The 25,014-nt window shown below is 39.2% G+C and overlaps 1 protein-coding gene across 4 annotated transcripts in view; it reads left to right on the top strand.

Moving 5' to 3' along the window:
- IRS2 (insulin receptor substrate 2) overlaps positions 1-23,531 on the top strand; it is a 28,862-nt gene extending 5,331 nt beyond the window's left edge. For 2 of the 4 annotated variants that reach the window (XM_073556822.1, XM_073556821.1), the window contains exon 3: positions 8,195-9,019. In XM_073556822.1, coding sequence (XP_073412923.1) covers positions 8,195-8,238 — 44 coding nt within the window. In that variant the 3' untranslated portion in view covers positions 8,239-9,019. Of the gene's footprint in view, positions 1-8,194; positions 9,020-21,198 lie in introns of those variants that run through there. The other 2 variants (XM_073556823.1, XM_073556820.1) reach the window with 2 other exon arrangements.
- Positions 23,532-25,014: the final 1,483 nt, after the last annotated feature.

Raw genomic sequence — 25,014 nt, 5'->3', positions numbered from 1 at the left:
TTTTTAAATTTTAACAATTTTATTTTATTATTGCAGTGATGGTACAACAAATGGAAATAAAAAAAAGAAAAAAAAAAGGCTTTAACCTGTTATGAGTGAATGGCATTTCCATGACAGGGCTTTAATGGCCATTAATAAATGTTTTTACTTGTAAAGTTCCTTTCTCTTTCAATGAATGTACCGTACATTACACAAGATGAAATTCATGTGTCTGAAACCGGTTTCATACACCAAGAGTATAAGCTCCGGAAGTGCCTTGTAATCCTCTTTTGTAAGGGAAAGGTTAAACAAAATATTTCCACTCTTGCAGATGTAGTGCACAGTTATGGAGGGGAAACTGTGAATGGCTCCTTAGTCTGCCGTCTCCCCTTCTACAGTTACATTGTAATTTGGATATTGTTTATTGTTGGCATTTATGAATGTCTTCTTTCTGCTACTCAGAAATAGTTGGTTTTCATTTGCTAGCCAGGCTTCCCCTGCTCAGCTATTGAAGAGCAGCTTGTCAGAGATTAGCATTAAACTGGGAGGGGTTCATTATTGTTTTGCTTTTCTGTGAATTGCGTGCTAGTCCTTCTTCTTTTTTTTTTTTTTTTTTTTTCTTTTCTTTTCCCAAAGGGACATGCAATTGGTCTGGTTGTGTAGTAAATAAGGGATCACTGTTTCAAGCCTGCAACTTCTCACGTACTCTTGCATAAAAAATATTGAAAAATATTAAGAAATTCCACATATACAAACCTCAGGAAGGATGAAACCTGCCAAATGTGCAGAAAATATGGGGGCAGCAGTTTCAACTGTAATTACAAGAATTGCCATCCCGGTGCCTTATAGGAATTCTGTAATTTGTAATTGTGGGTATTTCTTGACAGCCTCCGTTTTACCTCTTGGTACAGTAATTCTACCCACCCCCTGCTTGTTTACCTTAACCTCCCCCCTCCTCTGACTCCAGGCACCAGATTGTGCTGTAGTCTTTTAATTCATACTTCACAATATCTCAAAGACATGGTAGGATTGAGCCCATTGGTGCCAAGAGCCTTGAAATCTTTTTTTTTTTTTTTTTTTCTTGGATCTTTTTCCATATCCAGTTGTCATCCATTTGTAACAGATCTAGCATTAAAAAAGCTCTATTAGGGCTCTTACACATCTACAAGGGCAATCTGATAAAAATCAAATTGCACTCTGACCATTGTTAAGCTGTGAGTCACAGCTCCTCTTCGATTATTTATTTGTCCTTTGTCAGCTGAAATCGGACTGAGAAAAAAAAAATTGCAGCCTGCTGCAATTGTCCTTGTGTCTCGGACGAGATTTGCCAATGCAAGTCAATGGGTGCTAGAAAAAAATCGCACGGCACGTGCCATCGGAAAATAAATTTTTATATATATATATCCTTTGAAAAGCTGGCAATTCATCTGCCGCGTACTGTAAAATCACAGTGTGAGCCGACAATAAAATAGATGCTTACACATAACATAGATGGATATAAAGATGTCAGTGACATAATTAGTACTGTGCTCCTGTAGCTTACTGTACATGTATTTTATGACTGAATAAATTTTTTTTGGTGTGGGATCCCCTACATTTTATTAACCAGCAGAGGGAAAGCAGACAGCTGGGGACAGATGTTTATAGCCAGGGAAGGGGATAATGCCCATGGAGCTTCCCAGGCTATTAACATCATCTCACAGCTTTATACTTAGCCTTTCCTGGTTATTAAAATGGAGGGAATCCCCCCAACAAAAATATGTAGGGTCCCCCTATATTTAATAGACAGAAAAGGCTAAGCAGAGAGCTAGCAGCTGATATTAAAATCCTAGTCCTCCCAGACTAAAAACATCAGCTTTCAGCCACCCCAGAAATAGTGCATTCATATGATGTCCCAATTCTGGCCCTTAGCCTCGCTCTTCCCACTTGCCCTGGTGCGGTGTCAAGTGGGGTAATGGTGTGTGTGTGTGTGTGTGGGGGGGGGGGGGTGATGTGAAATCAAGCCCAGAGGTTAGAAATGGAGAGGCATCTTTAAGACACCATCATTACTAACCCCATAGTGATATGATAAAAAAACAGACACCCAGAATAAATTCTTTTTCATTGCAAGAATGACAGATTCCTTCTAATGAATCTAAATTAAACCATACTCGCGTCATCGCCCAGTCCACTGAAGCAAATGTCCCCTGTAACAGAATTAAAATAATGAACAATCATGTTTCTCACCTGTCCACCAAGAAGAAGATAATCCATTTGTCCTGTGACGTGTCTAGCTCTGCTACATCTAGTTGGCAGGTTGCATGATGCGGCTATACAGCCTGCCATCCAGCAGACACTGAGCTGAGCAAGCAGTGGCGGTGAACTCCTTTCACCTTACTGATGTCACCTCGAGCGTGAGAAAGTTCTCACGCTCGCGGTGCCATCAGAAATGTCCTGCGAGTTCACAGCCAATGACCTCGCTTCAACTCACTGTCACTGCGGTCACCGTGGGAAAAGTTATAATGGTGCTGACGTGAGTTAGGCCATTCTATCCCCTCCAACTTAATATCAGACTGCTGGATGGTGCTATCCATGCCATGTTTCATCTCTAGACCAGTTAAACTGCGATAAGAAACATGACAACAATATCTACCACCTGGGACCTCCAGGGGAGAAAATATCCGGAAAGGATCTCATAAAAATCTAAACTACCTAGCATATCCCACAACCTGCCCTCAAAAGAGCTCACCAAAGGAAGGTAACCTGACTGCAACCTTGATCTTATAAAAATGAGAGCTTTGGGGTCTGTCGTTGTTCATTCTGGAAAACATAGTTCACTGTGAGAATGTTCCATATTCCTAATCTAAGCGCTTACCTCCATAAATGTAATGGCTACAGTTAGTTAAAAGTGGCCATACACGCTGGAAAGGTAGGTTCATAGTTGGACAACAACAGAAAAAAAGATTCTCATGAAATTTCATTATGCATATGTAGCCATAAAGTTTAGTCCATTAGTCTTTACTATGGCAAAGCTTCTTTAGTTCAATTATAGAACAAAAAAATGTATTTGACAGAGTAATATTGCATGCATGAATTTTTCTGTTGCTTTGCCAAAATTGAAATGGAATGGAAATCCTCCAGACCCATTAAAAGTCAAAGGGATGAAAAATCTATTGCTCTAATGTGAACAGACACATAATTTTAGCTTGCCTTTTTCTATGTATTCACCTACTAGCAGATGGAAATACCGACATAGGTCTTAATAAATAATTTAAGACAAAAGAAACTCCAAACCTAAACAAAACGTAAATTGACAGCCGAACACCCTGAAACCCCATTAAAACTATCCCAAGAAATGTCGGCTTAATTATCCTGGCTTATTGCATGTTAGGCTATTATAAGATTCCACTGAGAGCTTTCCCTTTAATATTTTGTGCTTCACCAGATAATCTCTCCTCATTTTCCTCTCTAGGCACTCTGAGTGAGATTGGTATCTTGACAGGCAATGACAACAACATGTCCTTATATAGAACCCTTATATTCTGCCGAAATCAAGCAGTGCATTCTTTAGCCCTGGCCACGTCACATCTATGTACTATGCTAGAGATTGTAGCAAGCATCTGGGAGGCTTAGGAAACACAATTACTACAGGCACCATCCCAGACTGCAGCCCAGATACTGAATCTCTATTTAGTGATTATTAATGCACGTAGGTTAAGTAAAGTAGATGTATAATGTTGTATTTTCCTGGAGGCATATTGTTATAATACACAAGACTCTTATTAAAAATAAATGTTAATGAAATGAGAACTTTTGTACATTTTGACAGCATTGAAAATTTCAATAAATGGATGATAACATTTGAGAAATTTTATGGAGAATGCAAAATTTACTGTACAATCTGGTCCAAATAGTCTATGAATGATACATTGATGACATTGGCCACATTATATATCAGATGGACAAGGAACAACCGTCAAAGTAAACAGGCCCTGTCTAAAGAAAACAACAATAATGCTAGAACAGACACTATAGTTACAGTTGTGGCCAAAAGTATTGACACCCCTGCAATTCTGTCAGATAATACTCAGTTTCTTCCTGAAAATGATTGCAAACACAAATTCTTTATTATCTTCATTTAATTTGTCTTAAATGAAAAACACAAAGAATTGTCCTAAAGCCAAATTGGATATTCCACACTAAACATAAGAGGGTGGACAAAAGTATTGGCACTGTTCGAAAAATCATGTGATGCTTCTCTAGTTTGTGTAATTAACAGCACCTGTAACTTACCTGTGGCACCTAACAGGTGTTGGCAATAACTAAATCACACTTGCAGCCAGTTGACATGGATTAAAGTTGACTCAACCTCTGTCCTGTCCTTGTGTGTACCACATTGAGCATGGAGAAAAGAAAGAAGACCAAAGAACTGTCTGAGGACTTGAGAAACCAAATTGTGAGGAAGCATGAGCAATCTCAAGGCTACAAGTCCATCTCCAAAGACCTGAATGTTCCTGTGTCTACCGTGCGCAGTGTCATCAAGAAGTTTAAAGCCCATGGCACTGTGGCTAACCTCCCTAGATGTGGATGGAAAAGAAAAATTGACAAGAGATTTCAACGCAAGATTGTGCGGATGTTGGATAAAGAACCTCGACTAACATCCAAACAAGTTCAAGCTGCCCTGCAGTCCGAGGGTACAACAGTATCAACCCGCGCTATCCGTCGGCGTCTGAATGAAAAGGGACTGTATGGTAGGAGACCCAGGAAGACCGCACTTCTTACCCCGAGACATAAAAAAGCCAGGCTGGAGTTTGCCAAAACTTACCTGAAAAAGCCTAAAATGTTTTGGAAGAATGTTCTCTGGTCAGATGAGACAAAAGTAGAGCTTTTTGGGCAAAGTCATCAACATAGAGTTTACAGGAGAAAAAAGAGGCATTCAGACAAAAAAACACAGTCCCTACAGTCAAACATGGCGGAGGTTCCCTGATGTTTTGGGTTGCTTTGCTGCCTCTGGCACTGGACTGCTTGACCTTGTGCATGGCATTATGAAATGAAGACTACCAACAAATTTTGCATCATAATGTAGGGCCCAGTGTGAGAAAGCTGGGTCTCCTTCAGAGGTCATGGGTCTTCCAGCAGGACAATGACCCAAAACACACTTCAAAAAGCACTAGAAAATGGTTTGAGAGAAAGCACTGGAGACTTCTAAGCTGGCCAGCAATGAGTCCAGGCCTGAATCCCATAGAACACCTGTGGAGAGATCTAAAAATGGCAGTTTGGAGAAGGCACCCTTCAAATATCAGGGACCTGGAGCAGTTTGCCAAAGAAAAATGGTCTAAAATTCCAGCAGAGCATTGTAAGAAACTCATTGATGGTTAGGCCTCTTTCACACTTCAGTTTTTTGCATCAGTCAAAATCCGCCAAAAGGACGGATGGCGGATCCGTTTTAGTACTGATGCCAACTGATGCCACCCGTCCGTTTTTTTTGACGGATCCGACAAATGAAGAATTTTAAAGGAATCGCAGCCTGGAAAAGGGGGGGGGGGGGGGGGGAGAGAGAATTTTTTTTTTTGTCCGGCACCCAGAAAGAATTTGGGGTTAAATGAGTGTCTGGAGGATCCGCCAGAGAAAAAAACGTTGCAAGCTCCGTTTTGAAATCTTTGAGGATGGTGACGGACAGCAACTTTTGGCGGATCCACAAAAAAAAAACGGATGCAACGGACGGCAATCCGTCACAATCCGCCAATAATAGAAGTCAATGGGGGAAAAAAACGGATCCTCAAAAGAAAATTGAGGATCCGTTTTTTTCAAAACCTGGCGGATTGTGACTGATTGTAAAAAAAAAAAAACTAAAGTGTGAAAGAGGCCATAGTGGAAGCGGTTGGTCGCAGTTATTTTGGCTAAAGGTTGTGCAACCAAGTATTAGGCTGAGGGTGCCAATACTTTTGTCTGGCCCATTTTTGGAGTTTTGTGTGAAATGATCAATGTTTTGCTTTTTGCTTCATTCTCTTTTTTGTGTTTTTTCATTTAAGACAAATGAATATAATAATAACAAAGAATTTGTGATTGCAATAATTTTCAGGAAGAAACTGAGTATTACCTGACAGAATTGTAGGGGTGTCAATACTTTTGGCCACAACTGTATATAAACCATCAAAGTAGAGGTCTACTGATTTAAATAGGCCAATTTTATTATGGACACTCCATAATTACTATTTAAACACCAAAAACACAGATTAACAATTCTTTTAAAGATTATTACAAAATGTATTCAGAAAAGGAGAAGTAAAACATATATATTAAATATAAAGGCAAGGTAATATGAATGGTTCCATGGGAACAGGAAGGCTAGCTTATCCAACAAACAAGTATAGTAGATATGGGAGCTGAATCTTGGCCACCCTCCCCCCCCCCCCCCCCAAGGAAGCCCACGCGAACCGCGCACTGGGGCTGCTGACTAACTCACCCTAGTAGGACAATATGGGTAAGGATATGAACTAAGTGATGGACTTCATTCTCCATGCATGCATTAGTGCGGCCTGGGACTTTTCTTCCCAGTACATGCTAATTCAATTGTCTGACTAATTACTTTTTTACCAGCAATACCATGTTTTGTATCGGATGTTTTGAAATGCTGAAGCATTGGCACTTTATGATTAGCAGGGTTTTTTTTTTTTTTTTGCACTGAGTAAATTCTCCATGTTTCAGTTCCCATATCTTATATACTTGTTGTTTGGATGAGCTAGTCTTCCTGTTCCCACTGAGCCCTACATTGCTTTTTATATGTACATGTTTTTACTTGTCCTTATGTACTTTTTAGAATAAATTTTGTAATAATTTTTTAAAGGATTGTTACTCTCGTGTTTTTGGTGTAGGCCAAATAGGCCCTGTCTAAAGGTTGTGATGCACACCACAAACTCTACGGTGACATACGTGTCTCCATATGGCAGTGAACTTTTGGAATTTCTTTGAGCACCTTTATAAAATATACCACAGACATAGCCCAAAGCTGGGGTATGCTGTGCCCACACTCATGTTTTATTTCTAAGAGAGAGGTTTGAAAAAAAACATTTTATTTAAAATGACATCCTTATTCTTTCTCCCCATTATTTGCATTGCCACAGATTAAATGTACTTAAATGTGTGTGTGGTTGTCCACATAAAAAAGAAAACTACTTATGAACAATGCAGGAAAATATTCAAGTCTGAAGCTAAACTGAATCTTGAGATTCGACTCATAGGGTCCCACATACAAAATGATGGTTTAGACTGTGTGTGTGATTCATTCCGAATCCATTTGGGATGTACAGTTGTGTTCCAAAGTTTACATGTCCAGGCAGAATTTTTGCTTTCTTTGCCTTTTTTCAGAGAATATGAGTAACACCAAAACTTTTTCTCCACTTATGGTTAGTGGTTGAGGATATTTATTGTCAGATTACTGTGTTTTCTCTTTTTAAATCACAATGACAACCCAAAACATCTAAAGGACCCTGATCAAAAGTTTACATACCCTGGTTATGACAACCCACATGACTCACAATCCAGAAACGTCAGTGGCTGGATGAAAGATGCAAGAGCCTGTCTGGATCCCAGAAACTCACTCAGCTTTTATCCACACCCACTGATTACAAGCAAACACAGGTGTGGATTTTACCTTTAGTAGCCATTCAAACCCATTTGTGTCAGCGTCTGTGCATGTTATTAGGTCAAAATCACCAGGGTATGTAAACTTTTGATCAGGGTCATTTAGATGCTTTGGGTTGTCATTCTTATTTAAAAAGAGAAAGCTGAGTAGTTTGACAATAAATGGCTTCACCCAACCACTAGTCATGAGTGGAGAAAAAGTTTTGGTATTATTAATTCATCGTCTCTGAAAAAAGGCCAAGAAAGCAAAAATTCTGCCGGGGTATGTAAACTTTTGAGCTCAACTGTATCTGAAATTGTCACTGTCACAATTAAGAAAAAAAATGGTGTTTTATGTAACGAATAAATCATGTTGGCTTTTATCATTGGTGATAAAGATGATTAATCATTTACATACCGTATCTTTGTAATTCATGTCCAGAGCATAGGGAACAGACAAGAAATGTAAAAGGGGGAAGAATATTATTTTTTTCTTTTGTTTTTGTCCTTTAAATGTCGATTTGTGTTTTTGTAATTTCTTAAGAGTTTACATTTGCAATGTTTGGGGCAGGTATAGAGCTGTTTATGTTGATTTTTTTTTTTTTTCACTTAGTGTCCAGGAGCAGGAATGGTCAGCATGACCTGTCACTGGAATGAAGTATTTTACAAGCACCAGCATCAAAATCAAACCTGTTTTGTGCAAAACTTAGAGCATGTGACTCTGAGATCTTTCCCTCCTCCACACTTTATGTGCATCGCTTAAGTAACAGCCATTCTGGTCTGACTTGTACACTCCTGTCACAGCAGGATGAGTCTGGTGTGTGTGCGCTTCAGCTAGTGTCAAACAAAACTATTCTCTTTCAACTAGACAGCAGTTACGTCTGGCACACAGCTTTATGCCCTGACTCCACATTGGATGTCACCAGTGATACATACTGTCCTTCTTTTTTTTTTTTTTTTTTTTGTCCGGTAACATTGTTCTACATGAAAAATAATGGCTAAATATGGTAATCCGTAAGACTTGTCTGGGCCATTGCCATCACGGCCTGGTTCAGCAATAGGCTTGGAAAATTGGTTGCAAATTTGTGGTAACATCTGTGTATTTCTGGCATACATCAGTAACCACAAAAAGTAACTGTCTTTTTTTTTTTTTTTTTTTTTTTTCCTTCTATGTGCGAGCAAAGACCCTCTTTATATAGCATAAAAGCACCTTTTTAATCCCAATTTCATGTTCTAGGTAACTTTTTAATTTTTTTTTTTTTTTTTTTCTTGCCTGCTATAGTTAAAACTGTTTAAAGATGTGAGAAAAATTGGCAGGAGTAAGGGGATTTCATATGACCAAATTTCTAATTAATTACTATGTCTATAGGTTGCAGAAGTTTTTAATTTAGCAAACTAATCTCCCGCTAGTATGAGGATGTCTGTACACTTTTTATACTGTTGTTTGTTTTGTTTTTTTTTAATAAATTTCAGTCCTAGAAATTTGCGTTGTGACCTTTTCCTGCTTTTTTTTTTTTTTTTTTTTTTTTTTTTTCTTCTTCAATCCCATGATGCTCCCACACTTGGTCTGAATGAGAGAAGAGCTGCAAATGATGATTGCTTTGTTAGCCTATTCAGCATGCTGAATTGACAACCTCTTTTTGCTTCATGTAAGGGCCCCATACTATCCCATTATGATTTAGGAATGGCTGGTGTATAATTTGGGGGTATTTGACACTGACTCAAGAACTTTACTAAACCCCTTTACATTTAACGATAAACCAGCGATCCCAACCACGATATGACCCGGTCAGGATCGCTGGTGCATCGCTAAATGGTCGCTAGTGAGCTGCCAAACAGGCAGATCTCCGCAGCGACGCAGCAAAGGTCTTTACTTACCTGTCAGATGCGGCGCTGATGACGTCCTCCGCCTGCGTCCACGCATCGCTTGTCGGCGCCAGCAGGAAGCTGTCGATGAGAAATGGACCAGGCCGATCTCGCGCGATCACCAGCGGGGGAGCGAATCGGAGGTAAGTATCACATGTAGCGATATTGCTGCTGCTTCACAAAATCGGTGACGCTTTAGCGATATTGCTAGCGATATCGCTATGTGTAAAGCCCCCCCATCGTCCATCCATCCATAGGTTTTTCTTCTATTCTCATGGTGGGGGATAAAGATTTGTGTTTCTGGATAAATACAGTTACAAAGAGTTTAGAATAAATTGTGTCATCATATTATGAAAGGAGCGTTTGTTCCAAAATCGGCCTAGAACAATTGTCGCTTAAGGCATAGGAAGTGCTTAGGATGAGGATTGCTTCTGATTATTTTGAAGATAGCAGGACAAGCTTACATTGACTGCTATAAATATATATCTGCATAGCACACATTACATGTGAGAAGCTATCACCAGCATCTGATCTAAGGAAGCAAAGGTTTGTTTTTGTTTTGTTTTTTTTGAGAAATGAGCGTTTTTGGTTCACATTTGTTTTTATAGCTTGGATTGAAATCTGGAATCAATGTTTTGATATAGTAGTGTGGTTACCCCCCCCCCCCCATCCGCAAATGAGATATGCTCACAATGTATTTTTCACGTGGGTCCACTCCAAAACTTGACTGAAAGCACCCAGATGATGTTCAAAAGCAGGAAGATGTGCATTTCTATGTAAATTCGACTTGATGTTCACATGCTTGGCCTTTTTTAATTTATTTTAACCACTTTAGATTTCCAGAGACAAAAGTGGTTAAAAACGAGCACACCTTTCTTTAGGCGTTTTCTGCTAGCTTAACGTTTAGAAAACAGCTGTAAAAAGACTCTTAAAGAACCAGAAAAATGCTGCAAAATACAACCATAAAAAGTTAGAAAAAAAAACCTTCAAAATAACCGCTGGAGGTCAAACATGTTTAAAAAGAAAAAACATCTACGTTACCTGAAGGGTCCTGCTGTAAAAAAACTCAGTAGGCTTGCCCTCCTAAAAGATGTTGTGTGCACTTACCCTAAAGGTACTGTCACACTTAGCGATGTACCAGCGATCCCGACCAGCGATATGACGCTCTCAGGATCGCTGGTACATCGCTAAGTGGTCGCTAGTGAGCTGCCACACAGGCAGATCTCAGTAGCGACATCGCTGGGGACAGGGATCGCTACTTACCTGTCACACTAGGCGATCCTACGTCCTCCCGCCCGCGTCCACGCTCGTCGCTCGTCTCTCCACAGGAAGCTGAAGACGAGAAACAGTCCAGGACGTTCTCGCGCGATCAGCGATAACCAGCAGGGGAGCCGGTCGTAGGTAAGTATCAGACACAGCGATATCGCTAGCAATATCGCTATAACGTCACTAGTTATAGCGATATTGCTAGCGATATCTCTTAGTGTGACAGGCCCTTAAGTGTTTTGTGGTTCCACCCACCCACCCCACAAACAAGCTTGTATATAATTGTGACTGTGGCAGGGCTATTTTTCTAGCCGTGAGAACTTGAAATTGGAATTTACGATTCATACGTTTCTTATAGCATTTGACAAACAGATGCTCCACGCTAGCTTGTAAGGAATGCAAGGCGGGTACTAACTTGAAGATTTTTTTTTTCAAAGCAAGTTATTTTACTATAAAAAAAAGACTTTAAGGCTAGTTTCACACTTGCTTTTTTTTGCAGCGCGTTTTTCCCGCAAAAAAACGCATTGAAAAAACGCATACATAAGCATACAACTGCTGCGTTTTTTTCAAGCATTTTTATGAGCATGCATGAAAAAAACGCAGCGTTTGTATGCGTTTTTAGTGCGTTTTTACCGCGTTTGCGGTTTTTTCCAACATTTTTAGGTGGCCCCTCACACTACCCAAACCATGACTTTACTAACCCTAACCCTGACCCTAACCCTGACCCTAACCCTTAACCAAATCATACTTAACCCTAACCTAAACCCTAACTAACCCTGACCCTAACCCTAACCCTGACTCTGACCCTAACCCTTAACAAAACCATACTTAACCCTGACCCTAACCCTAACCCTGACCCTAACCCTTAACAAAACCATACTTAACCCTAACCCTGACCCTAACCCTTAACAAAACCATACTTAACCCTGACCCTAACCCTGACCCCAACCCTAACCCTGACCCTAACCCTTAACCAAACCATACTTAACCCTAATCCTGACCCTAACCCTTAACCAAACCATACTTAACCCTAACCCTGACCCAAACCCCAACCCTAACCCTGACCATAACCCTAACCCTAAACCCCCTTAACTAACCCTAACTCTAACCCAAACCCCTAAATTCCATGGTTAAAAAAAAAAACGCATATGCAAAAAAACGCATACATGAGCATGCCAGTGCGCACATATGCGCATCCATAGGCTATAATGGCCATTTTTAGCGCAAAACGTGCGCATATGTGCGCATGCGCTTTTTTGCAGGGCCAAAAAATGCAACATGCTGCGTCTGGAAAATACCAACGCACACCCCAAAAAAACGCAGCGCATGAAAATCGCATACATGCGCTTACCAGCGCGCAGGTATGCGCACCCATGTTAAATATAGGGGAAAAAACGCATGCGCAGGTATGCGTTTTTTTCCAGCGCTAAAAAACGCAAATGTGAAACCAGCCTTATATAAGTAAAAAAAAAAAAAAAAAAAAAGCAGTATAACTGCAATACCACAGCCCATGGTCTGGCAGAATAAAGTGATGATTAGGTCTGTAAAGCGCTATGAAATTAGTGGCACTATATAGACGAGTAAACTAGTGAGATGCACACAACTCTCAATTTTTAAGGTACCTTGATATGGCATCTGACAGACATAAACTACAGTTTAGTAATTCCTTAATCTAATTATATCTACAAGATGTCATGATTTACCATGCATACACAGCGCTTGGCATGCCAACATCTCGGACCCAACATAGGCCAGCTGGTCTCGTAAGACTTAAATGTATCATATTCTGTTCCACCCCTGCCCACATGGTAGCATAGCTGAATAACTGAAAAAAAAAAAAAAGCAAGTTAAAAATGGCCCTGTTTGCCATCATAAATTAGTCATACCAGTAAAAAGGAATACATAGCCGCTCACGTGACGTGTCAATGAATTACCAAATTCAGCCGGATGTTTCTTCATGTGTGAAATGTTCTGAGCTATCAGTGGCAACCCCTCAAGTCTTGACATATCTTCAATACGTTAAGATCATATGGGTTTGGCACAGAGCTTGCCACTGAATCTCCAGACACTTCACTGAAGACTGAATGCCCAGTGGACACTTCATGATTCGGTGTGTAAGTGAATAAAAGATTATACTTGGGATTATCATAGCATACTTGCGGAGGCTTGAACGTCTTTCCATAGCACCTATTTATCAATATTTCATGGGTGCACAGACTGAAATCTGGATCACTTTAGTTCAAATGAATAGGGCATAGCATGAGTATGAAGGGAGAATGTTTGAAGGTGACTGTTTCAAGTCACAGAAGCATATGTGCAAATAAGCAAATCTTGGCATATGGCAAGCAATGATGCTTTTCCTGGCCGGGCTGTGTTTTAAGTTGAATTGAACCTAATGTAGTATCCAGATCCTTCATATCTGAATAAAACCTCTTTATAATGTAGCCCCTGATGATTATAAATAGCTCTAATAAAGGCGCGGAAGGATGCTGCCCTTAAAAGACCCCAGGCTTTGCCTGTGAGTTCAGGATTAGACCAGTCTGAAGCTCAGCATGTGCACAGTGCCAAAATTGTATTCAAGGTCACTGCATGTCTGAATGAAGGCAGCTAATCTGTTTTGTTGGGAGTGCAAAGGTACTTGTTTTCAGTGCATGTCTTTATGCATGAGCAGATGTGAGCACTGCACTTTGTGGGTCATTATTTTTGGCTCCGTCAAGTAGCAAGAGAAATGAATGAGCCTGATCTAGTGTTACAATGCTATCACGCCCACACTGTTCTGTCTGTATAACAAACATTCTACATGATCAGTATATGGGATGTGGTATTTAAATTCTTGCACTATGTTGCCCTTACCCTTTCTCTTAGATGGTACACTAAGGAGGAAGAGATACAATTCATTATATGTTTAAAGGATCAATGACGATCAGTGAGTATTAGTCTAATGCATTGTGTTAGCATTGAAGGAACAAAGGGCGATATATTGACAATAAAATAACATTGTTAGCTTCTGAAAAATAAAATGCATTAACCTGTACAGCAGTCTACCATAAAGCAACCATTTTCCTTGAATGACACAGTCAATAGGTTTATTTTCTAATCAATTATTAAAGTCTATTTTTATCATCTTCTATATACTTTTCCTTACTGCCTTGATTATTAAAAGAGAAAACTGTGTAGACCTTAAATGATCCAAATGCATCTGTTTATTTTGAGGTGTTTAGCATGAGATGAGGAGGGTTTGCACTGATAGAAATTTGCATAGAAAGGTGTTTTGCTCCACATGGACAACTGATTTCTACCAATCAGTAGAGATTCAGTGTTGTTGTTTACATTCTTCTTCCCATCCACTTCTTGCAAGAGAACACTTCCTTCCTCAGCAGATGGCAGCCTCAGGGCCATGCACCTGCCATGACAAGCAAAGGCACACTAGTAATCTACCCCAGCGCTGCTGTTGACAATAGGCTAATGATTGCATGCCATCTGCCTCCCAGGCCTACTACAAAATAGAGGAAGAGATTTCTTCTTTCCACAGACAATAATGACAATGCAAGTGAGATTAGAGGACAGTGCAAGGCTTGTTTTGAAGGGGCTTAGTCCGAGCTCAGAACTTAGCACTATCGCTTTCATTCAGCAATGACGGAGCCCTGGGAATTTTCTATGGCAATGTGAAATATTGTTCACGTTCTTGTGATGTTAGACATATGTGCTATTTCACCTCTTCCACTGTAGTTAATGTATTGGGATCTTTTCTGATCAAAATTAGGAATGTTGAAAGAGAACTAGCCACCCCTACCCCCTTTCCTCCTGATTGTTGTGCAGACTTTAAAGCTGGTCAAAGTGCAGTTGAAGAATATCTGTAGTAAAGTGCTTGCAGACTGGAATGTGTAATCTTGTGGAGCAGGTTCAAAGGGTTGAGAAAAACAAGTTGGAATTCATCATTTCACCAGGTCAAGATTGCATTCTCTCTGCGGAGTAAACACTTTGGTGCTTTTCTGTTATAGAAAGGAAATTCCTAATACGCATGCATTTTTTTAATTATTGACAGATAGAAAAGGAGTCTATGCATGTAGATTACTTTTAAGCTAGAAGCATGGGGAGAAAATTATGATAACATACTAAATTTTCAATCCCATTTCTGTTTTTATATCTTGGCACCGATGCTTGAAGCTCTCTAAAAATAACTTGAAGACTTGAGCTAATCTCTTTTGTAAGGTTGCAGTTTAGACAAGGTAGCACTTTGGGTTCCTTGAAATAGGGCAAGATGTTCTTGCTAAATTTAAAAAAAAAAAAAAAAAGGAAAAAAAAAGTGTTCAAACATCACCCAGAGTTCATACAGTATTAAGCAGGATTATATGACGCATGGATTAGGCATTGTTGAGCAGCTTGGTTTAATGGAAAGGGTCAGAGATGGTGGCATTAGTGTAATACTGAACTAGCTGATACCAGTATCTACAGGGAAAGTTCACTGGAACTCATAAGACACAAGTAACGCACATGTCTGACGTCCTAAAGTCACAGGACACTGCATATGATGTATTAGGAGACATTGTATTAAAATGTATGGATCATAAATACTAAATCTAGTAGCCAGGAGTCTGACACGTAACACTGGGGTTACTACAGGATAAGTTTCACATCCCTTTCTGCACATATTTGCTGAGCAAACTCCAAGCTGCCGTTTGAACTTCTCATGAGCCATGTTCTGTTTGTGCCAAAAGCAGACAAGGAACCATATACTATAATAGCAGCTACATTCATTCATTCATTCATTCATTCTTACAGCGTTATTAGAGGTCATACAGTTTTGTACAGAACACCAGTTTATTACTAGTCTGCTGTCAGTGCTATGTCACTGAATGAGGCCCTACAATACTCAAGGAGTACGTTAATTATAACTTCACTGACTTGAGTGGACTATCTGATAATACAGCTCTGGCAAAAAATTAAGAGACCACTTTCAAATGTTCAGTTGGTCTAATTTTTCTCTCTATAGGTATATTTTTGAGTAAAATGTAAATTGTTCTTTTAGTCTATAAACTTCTGACATGTCTCCGAATTTCCAAGCAATAAATTTTGTATTTTTTTCTGACAAAGAGACCTGGTCAACAAAAAAACAAACAGTGCTTTCAGACCTCAAATAATGCAAAGAAAACAAGTTCATAATCATTTAGAAACAACTATACGAATGTTTTATCTCGGGAAGAGTTCTGAAATCAATATTTTGTGGAATATCCATGATTTTATGATTTTTAAAAACAGCTTTCATGCGTCTTGGCATGCTTTCCACTAGTCTTACTGCTTCTGGTGCAAAAATGTAAGCAGTTCTTCGTTTGATGGCTTGTGACTATCCATCATCTTCTTGATTACATTCCAGAGGTTTTCAATGGGGTTCAGGTCTGGAGATTGGGCTGCCCATGACAGGGTTTTGATGTGGTGGTCTCTTAATTTTTGCCAGAGCTGTATATATAACCTTTATTTGCAATATTAAAATTACATATATTCCATTCCCTATGCTGTGCGCAAATCTATCCAACAGCTATACCTGACACCCAAAAGTGGAGATGGGTGACTCTAAATTATGCTATCACCAAAATCCAGTGATGGACCTAAGTGACTAATTGTTATAATGTTCCTAATAGCCTCTAAAGCCCCCGTCACACACAGCGATCTCGCTAGCGAGATCGCTGCTGAGTCGCAAGTTTTGTGACGCAAAGGGGGTTTTACACATAGCGATATCGCTAGCAATATCGCTAAAGCGTCACCGATTTTGTGACGCAGCAGCGATATTGCTAGCGATATCGCTATGTGTGATACTTGCCTCCGACCGGTTCCCCCGTTGTCTGTCGCTGGTCGCGCGAGATCGGCCGGGTCCATTTCTCGTCGGGCGCTTCCTGCTGGCGCCGACGAGCGACGCGTGGACGTGGGCGGGAGGACGTCAGCATCGCTGTATGTGAAAGGTAAGTAACGACCGCTGCTGCCTGTTTGGCAGCTCACTAGCGGCCATTTAGCGGTGCACCAGCGATCCTGACCGGGTTGTATCGTGGTCAGATCGCTGGTGCATCGCTAAATGTAAATGGGCCTTAACAGCGATCTCACCAGCGAGATCGCTGTGTGTGACAGCTATCAGCGACCGGCCCCCCTGCCGGGTATCGCTGATTGCTGTTGAAATGTCTGGACATTTTTGGGCTCGCTGGTCTCCCACTGGTCAGCACGCATCGCTGAGTGTGACAGGCGGGAGACCAGCGAGCAGGAGCTGGTAACTAAGGTACACATCGGGTTTCTAAGGGGGCGAGCTGTGCCTAGAAACCCGATGTGTACCTTAGTTACCAACGCGCTGATGCAGGGAGCTGGTAATTAAGGTACACATCGGGTTTCTAAATGCTTTGCGCCCCTTAGAAACCCGATGTGTACCCTGGTTACCAGCTCCCTGCATCAGCGTGCTGGTAACTAAGATACACTGTGGGTAACTAAGTGACGTGCGTCGCTTGTTACCCGCGTGTCGCTGGTGCTGATCACTGGTGAAGCTGCCTGTTTGACAGCTCACCAGCGATCACATAGCCACTCACCAGTGATCCTGACAAGGTGATATTGTTGTCGGGATCGCTGGTGAGTCACTATGTGTGACGGGGCCCTAAGAAATGCTCCATCTCTGCAAGATCTACTATTGCTAGCAGCAAAGGTTACTTCAAAGACTCTGCACATTAATGATTTGCAACTATTGTTTTTACAGAGAGGAGTCTTGAACTAATATAACAATGTTGCAATCTCAAAGTGCAGGCAGCATGTTGGAAGGATAAGATACCATCTATACTTTGCTCAACCTCCAAAGATACCTTTTAGGCTTAATACCTCAGCAATTCATATATTGCCTTCTCGTATAACTCATAATTGTGAAGTAATTCAGAGCATTGTTTCATAATTCATAGCATGGTTTCATTATTTATGTCTTGGTGTATCACTAGCCTCAGTCTGATGTCAGCCATGATTTATAATTGGATAGGAGAATAACCTAAAGGGCTATACAGCCAATCATATCACTAAAAGCTATCCTACTAGTAGGTTTAGCATCAGCCAACACTCCTGTCCTCATCTCTAGTCTGGGTAGACTTAGATTATCTGGCCAAAGCTCACCACCACAAAATAACTGTATGCGTCCTCACCCAACAAAAACGATTAATTTCCAATCGTCGAACATGGCTAGAAATGATTCTTTGGAAATATATATTTAACCGGAAGCTGATCACTGGTTGTACTACTGCAGGTACACCCCGCCTGTGAGGAAACGTACAGCATGTTTAAATTTCCTACAGCTTCGCCAAAGGAAAATGAAGCGCTACACAGTTTACATTGAATCCATTCTGCTTTTTTTAATTCAGTGGTGTGCCGTCTTACCTTGTAGCACTCAGGTCCTGGAGTTGAATGTGACCAAGGGCAACATCTCCAGGGAGTTTGTATATTTTTTTTGGATACTCCTAGGTTTCTCCCACACAGAAAAAAGTGTCCATCAGTGTTTTGTTTGTGTTGAATATGTTCTTTATAGCTATTTTCCATCTAATTATTGGATAACTCGACTGATTGACTCTTGTCTATTAAACCTCACTACCCTAATTGTCAACCCCTTTACCTTTTTGCTGCAAATAGTCAGTGTTGAAAATGGCTCTAACAGAGAGCAACCTTGTCACAGTCTCCTCCGCTATTACTTGCATCAGTAAATCTTACTTTATAAAATAGACATGTATTTTGCTCCAGGTTGACATATACATAAACACCCATCCAAGAACCAAACAAGTCTAAATGTTTTCGTTTGAATGGAAAGTGATTAGCATTTTTCCCTGCTCACATATGAAAAATAGATGTTTTGCTGGCTTCTGGTGATGTGTGTCTTCATTGAAAGCCCTGGGGCTGACACAAGGCTAGACTGTCAAACCGAGATTGTGTTTGCATAGTAATATAACCAGAGGCTAATTGCTAAACCCTCAATGATGGGCTGGGACAGTGCAGCAGCCCAGGACAGCCTTCCTTTAATCCTGGAGTATATGATTAAAACAGATATTATATTTTTTTTTTTTTTTTTTTTTTTTTGGGGGGGGGGGTTGTTTGTTTTATATGAATACTTCCTGTGCAAAAATTATCTGTTGGGCAAATCACATTTCATGTTTGTTAGGTGCATGTCAGATCTCGTGAAAGTTTTTGAGATTTGTTTTGACCATCATAAGCCTGACTAACACAGAATACTTTGCTAACAATCTAATTCAGTCCATATTTTTGCAAAAGTATACATACCTGAAACTATCAATGCATTTAGTAAGTTCTCTCTTTTAATTAGTTGTTTGTTTGTTTTTGTCTCTTGGTTAAAATTGACTTTCTAAAGACGTAATAAGGTGGTGTTTGTTTGCATGGCAGCCTAGTTTTTCCATCAGCATAGGAAGTTGAACCTTGGCTTGCCTTTGTTTGAGGGAATCTCCTTATGTACACTACCTGAAGGTGATAGTCATCAAGTGTTCCAAGTGCAGGGCTAATGATGAGGTTCCATGCTTTTCCCACGTCATCGGAGATGGATATGATGCAAATATTAATGTGCTGTTGACTCAGGACATGATAAATCAACATCTCATTCGTTGTCATACCAAGTGATATTATAGCACCTAGTTCTAGTGTATCGCTGAGCAAATAGACAAACATTGAGCAACTCCTTTGGTAAACTTTGTCTGTCAGTGCAGAATTAAGACAGGAAGCAGGAATTTCCCTATTTTCCTTTTAGTGTGACAGATGGCCAACAGTAAAGACAATAAGCAGCCATTCAGAACTGTGGCAGTTCACAAGAACATAGGGAACTACCTTAACCCTTTCAGCTTCTCCTTAAAAATAGCAAGAAAGATAAGGATATGACAGGCAAATTTGACCATTTATTTGCAGTTGTTTATTTTGCATTTTTACCTGCAGAAGATTTGTCACCTCTACTCCTTATTCAGAGTGTTCAGTCTGCATTTTAGACTGACCAGGTCTTACGCATATTTTACATAGGTAATGTTCTAGTTAGATTTATTTTTTAGACCCTGTGCTGCAATGTCAGGTTTCCTATTCACTTCCAATATTGTTGATGTATCACAGGCGGCACAGCGAGTGTGATTTCTTGGTGGATTAGCAGTGAACAGTGGAGCTTCAGGTGAGGCATGCCACCGCTTTGCATGCTGTAACCTGATCACAGGTGAATAATTCAAAAACACTTCTGGAAAGTACTTTAGGGAAACAAATATATTTTCAGCAGTTCTAGTCAAGTGTAATTTACATGCTTACTTGACTTCAGAATAAACCAGTGTAACATGTTCCTTTTTTGAGTTTTCACTTAAGTGGAGGTTTTAGAAGGGAAACTGTATTTCCCTTAATGGATTATCTCTTGACGTACATGGCTTAATACTTTTTTTTTTTTTTTGCTGATGTTTTTAGAATTTGGAGATCATGTTTTTTATGAAGGGCCGTGGAGTCAGTAAGCCAAACCTCTGATTGCCCAATTTCCCTGACTCCCGACTCCACAGCACTAGTCACTACTGAGCATGTACATAAAGTGCAGCACGCATTCATCTGGCCTAAAAGCCCAAGATCCTTAGATCAGGAACAGAACAGACCTTTATAGGACATTTCATAACTTTCCCAAATTGTCATGGAAACATTTACAGCACATACTTCATTGTACTACTGGACCCAATATATTATATATTTTAGGAGTCTGTCCTTTCTATACCAACTTTGACACCACCAAAATGGACACCAACTCTACTTCACAGCCCTGTTTTTATGTGTAGATTTGGAATTTGTAACTGCTGCAAAGTAGTTCATCGTTCAGATTCATAGAGCCTTATTGTTTTTATTGTGTAGCGGGGGATCCTACATCCTGAAATTGGTCCAGAACCATATGTTTAAATGGGTTTCCCATGTTTTCTGTCCCTAAATGCTCCTTTACCTCTAAAACAAAATATAGAGCTAGTTCATGCCTTACACAAGTTCTGCCCTGTTCCTGATCCTGTTTGGTGGATGCAGTGGTGACATCATGACTATGACTGCAGGGGCAATGTGCGCCAATCAGCTCAGTGGCTCTGCAGAGGTAGACACTGTCAAATGCTGAGCTCAGTAATTGTCTGCAGTGGTGATATGTGCTTTAGTTGTGCTACAGCCTGCACACAGAAACCAGAACTATGTTTTTGGAGGACCCGGGAGAGTATCTGCTGTTTGTTTTGGAGGAATAGGAATTGGTGAATAAAACGTAATAGTGGAAAACTTTTTAGTCAGTAAAAGGAAGATGTTTCCAATTTTGTGTTCTGGGAGAAAAAATGTTAAGCAGCCTCCTTTCTAGACCATTTTTATCGATATGCACAATGTTGAAGCGTTTGATCATTTTACTTAAATAAATATACTTTTTATGTGTGTGGTGTGGGCAACTAACCTATAACAATGTAACTAATTGTTCCTGCCATTTATATATTTCAGAATGAAGGCGCTGGCTCCAAACCTCACCACGCTACAGAAGAGATCGGCGGGCCTACATTGTGACCAAATGCTGCTAAAGTCTCACTCTTTTTCCGCTCCTGCGGTTTTAAGTTTCCACTCAGGTACACAAGTAGTGGACATCCTTCAGAGAGCTACCACGACACAGACCTGTTTCAATGTACCCGAATGGCATTATTTTTCATCTGTCATATTTACACGGATGGTATGAAAAACCAACCATGTACTTTCAAGTCCATATTGAATTACGAGGCCTTCATATGACTTCCTTATTTATTCTTCAGTACATTGGGAAATGGCAGTAACATTGGACTTATTTGAAATGAAATGAAGACTACCAGTTGCCCTACCTCAGACAAACAAAAATAATAAATTAAGAGATTTTTTTTTTTTTTATTTTTAATTATTTTGGTTGTGCAATGAAGATTCTGAAGAAATTGTTCAGCATTATCATGTAATAAAATTTACACTATATTGCTTGATGGATCAAAACTATTCGCTTCACAGTTTACATGCTGCCATGGTGTGTCCATTTTCCAAGTGACTAGGGAACATAAAATAACAATGGTTTGGTGCACACATGCTGTTCACGTTTCTACAAGTGGACCAAAAATGCTACTAATGGACATATGTGACTATGTTACGCTAACAGCTGCATGCACTACACAGTCCCTTAGTAGTTCACATTCGCTAGTCTGGCCTAGCACATTACTGTATGTACAATAGTCACAGCCAGGGAGGGGGGGGGGGAGTGATTTTAATTTTGTTTTATATCAATGATGATCTTTGGGGTATACTTTTATCATATTTTTTTTTTTTTTTTAACAAGTGATTTGCGTGTGGTCACACCTACTTATTATCATGACCTAATACCTTCCTCACATTTTGGTACTTTTCAGTGTATGCTACATTGATTTTAATATTGATTGTAAGAATCCATACACCTAGCTGCATTGCTCTTAACCAAAAACTTCCCCTTTTTTCTGGAGTATAGTGATGCGTTGTTACAACACTGAAATGATCAGCCTGTTTCTTCTCTTTTTAACAAAACGCTGCAGTAATATCTTATGGATTCCACCTCGAGTTCCTGTGTGACATGTGGCTATTGGTGTACTCCAAAAGTGGCACGTGCACTCTTTGTTGCTTTCAGTATAGAAAATGCAGTGTTTATGTTAAATTACATGTATAGCAAAGCGCTGCATTCTCATAGCTTATTTTTAGATGGAAATTATATGACTGCTCCTTACTTAAATGGGACATTGTTTTGTAAAAAAGACTGTGACATTTTTTTTTTTTATCCCCCTTTTTCTGCCTTTCCATGTGGGCATATATCTGTAATGTCACAATTTTGTTGAATGTGAAATAAAGGCTGATGGTGGCGGTCAACAATTAAATGACAAAGATAATATTTCCAGGCTTTGAACAGTGCATTTTGCATATGAATTGATTATTTAGAAAAGCTTCATGTCTTCCTACTTGCTTAACAAAAGTCTTACTAACAAGGATTGTATTGCCAGACAAAAATGATTGTAAATTCATATGTTTTTCTATTGCTCCTTTTTAGAGTTTGATTCTTGTTGGAAGAGGAAGATAGTGCTTCATAAAGCGGCGTACAAGCTATTGGCCTGTTTCTGTATAGTGTAGTTTTCTATATAAATATAATGTAAAGATGTAAAACTTTCTAAACTATTTTGACCTAGGCTCGAAATTAAATAGAATTTAATATTTGCTACGTACGAACCACAACAGCACTGATCGTTGTTATCTGCTGACGTCAACGTTTCATTTATACTGAGAATGTGTTTTGAAATGTCTTTTGATTTACTAGAGTAGTTGGGCAAAAAAAGGCTTACATCAAGCTCGACTGTGTAAATTTCACATAAGGCATATGCAATATTTAAATATCTGACGTTTAGTTTACAGAATGCAACCAAAATGTACAGGTTTTGCAGAAACATCCTAATGTATAGTTGAAACTTTGTACATTCTTGCCCAGTGTCCCTTAAATTTAAGATATTTTGCTATCGTAAACTTAAAGGTTATCAAACAGTATTTTATTCTTTCTCTACTGGGTACATATCGTTTCTGAATATCAAGATGTTAAATATATTTCAATCGTGGTATGACAAGAGACGTAACTTGCAGTGTCTTCCGATTTACATTGGGAATAAATATATGTATTCCTATATTTAATGATAAATGATACGATGCTGCTGGAGACAACAAACATAGGGTAGTACATTGTATATAGTCTTTATTGATCTTGGATGCTGTCTTAATAGCCATATGCAATAAATACATTATTTATGATAGGATTTTGAGTGTGCTTTCTGTGGATTTGTAACTTCAAAAATGATATTACTATTATTCTAATTTATTCTTACATTTTTCATTATGACATAATTGGGATGATGGTGTGTATCGCTACAGTTAATGTTTGCTATAATTTATTATATTCATTATTTAAACTAAATGACACATGGTACCATGTCAGTTCTCTATAGTACTTATATTTTTATTTGGCTTATGCCATTTGCTGTTGATGCTGACTTTTTTTTTTTTTTCATTTTTCTTTTTTTCCCCTTGCCATCTTTTATAACAATAAAGATATGGGTGAATTTTTTAACAAAACTGTCATCTGCTCTCTATTTATACTTTTTTTTTTTTCTTTCTAATTAGTGGTGTAAATGTCATTTCTGAATTCTCATAAAAATTTAATATTGTGTGTCTTGCGCTTAAGAATGTCCAACGTTGTGCCGCACACTTTGCACTCATGATTTTAACCAGACTGTCTACGAAGTAACTAATGTGTGCAGAAGAAATATCCAAGACTTTTGTTCCTTTCTCAGTTTTATACAACAATTGTACTCTTCATGCTAGGATGTACAACTTCATAGGATCACATTCTCTAACACAGGTTGAGTCAATGTGACAGGGTAGTGGAGTCTGAGTTGGTGTCCATTTTGGTGGAATATGTATAAAATGGACCTACTCCGACTCCTAAAATATATAATAAATTAGATACAGTAGTTCAATGCAGTATGTGCTGTAAATGTTTTCAGAAGAATTTGAAAAAAGTTATGAAGTGTCTTTTATAAATGTCTGTTCTATTCCTGGTCTGAGGATCTCTACTTTTAGTTGAGATGAATCTGTGCTGCACTTTATGTACATGCTCAGTAGTGAGGCGGAATCGTGGAGTTAGGGAAATGAGTAGGAAGTTTGGCTTGCCAACTCCACAGCCCTAATCCCCGATTTAAACCTGGATGAATTCTGTACGTACTGACTCCCATTAATGAAACAAGGTCCCAGTTAACCCTAACATAATTTTTATATTTGGATTCTTTTGTTTACTCTTCAGGATGATAGACCAGTTTAGTTTGTGATAATAATTGCAAAGCTTGCCTCCTCTGCAATTGCCAATGTACAGTAGTGGTCAAAATAATAGTGTGTTTATCACAACATCTTTACTCTATTTTTTATTTCCATGCATTGGGAACATTGTACGCTGTTTTTCAAATTCAAAACGTGAAGAGAAATGTATATACATTTTAACTACTTTACAGAAAATATCAAAAAATGAACATTGGAATGTTCTAAAAAAATAGCAGTGTCTGCATTTGTCTTTACAAACTCAAAATATGTACGGTACTTATTTTGTGAATTTAGCATTCCTGTGAATCACTAACCTAATATTTAGATGCATACCCACAGTTTTTTTTTTTTTTTTTTTATATAGAACTGCTTCACATCTACAGTATGTTGCATAGAGTCAACCAACTTCTGGCACCGGTCATCTGT

This window comes from Dendrobates tinctorius, unplaced genomic scaffold (genome assembly GCF_039654945.1).
Source record: "Dendrobates tinctorius isolate UK_male_01 unplaced genomic scaffold, ASM3965494v1 ptg000240l, whole genome shotgun sequence".
NCBI classification, from domain to species: Eukaryota; Metazoa; Chordata; class Amphibia; order Anura; family Dendrobatidae; genus Dendrobates; species Dendrobates tinctorius.
The sequence above is the reverse complement of the archived record's forward strand: the minus strand, read 5'-3'. Positions and strand labels throughout refer to the sequence as shown.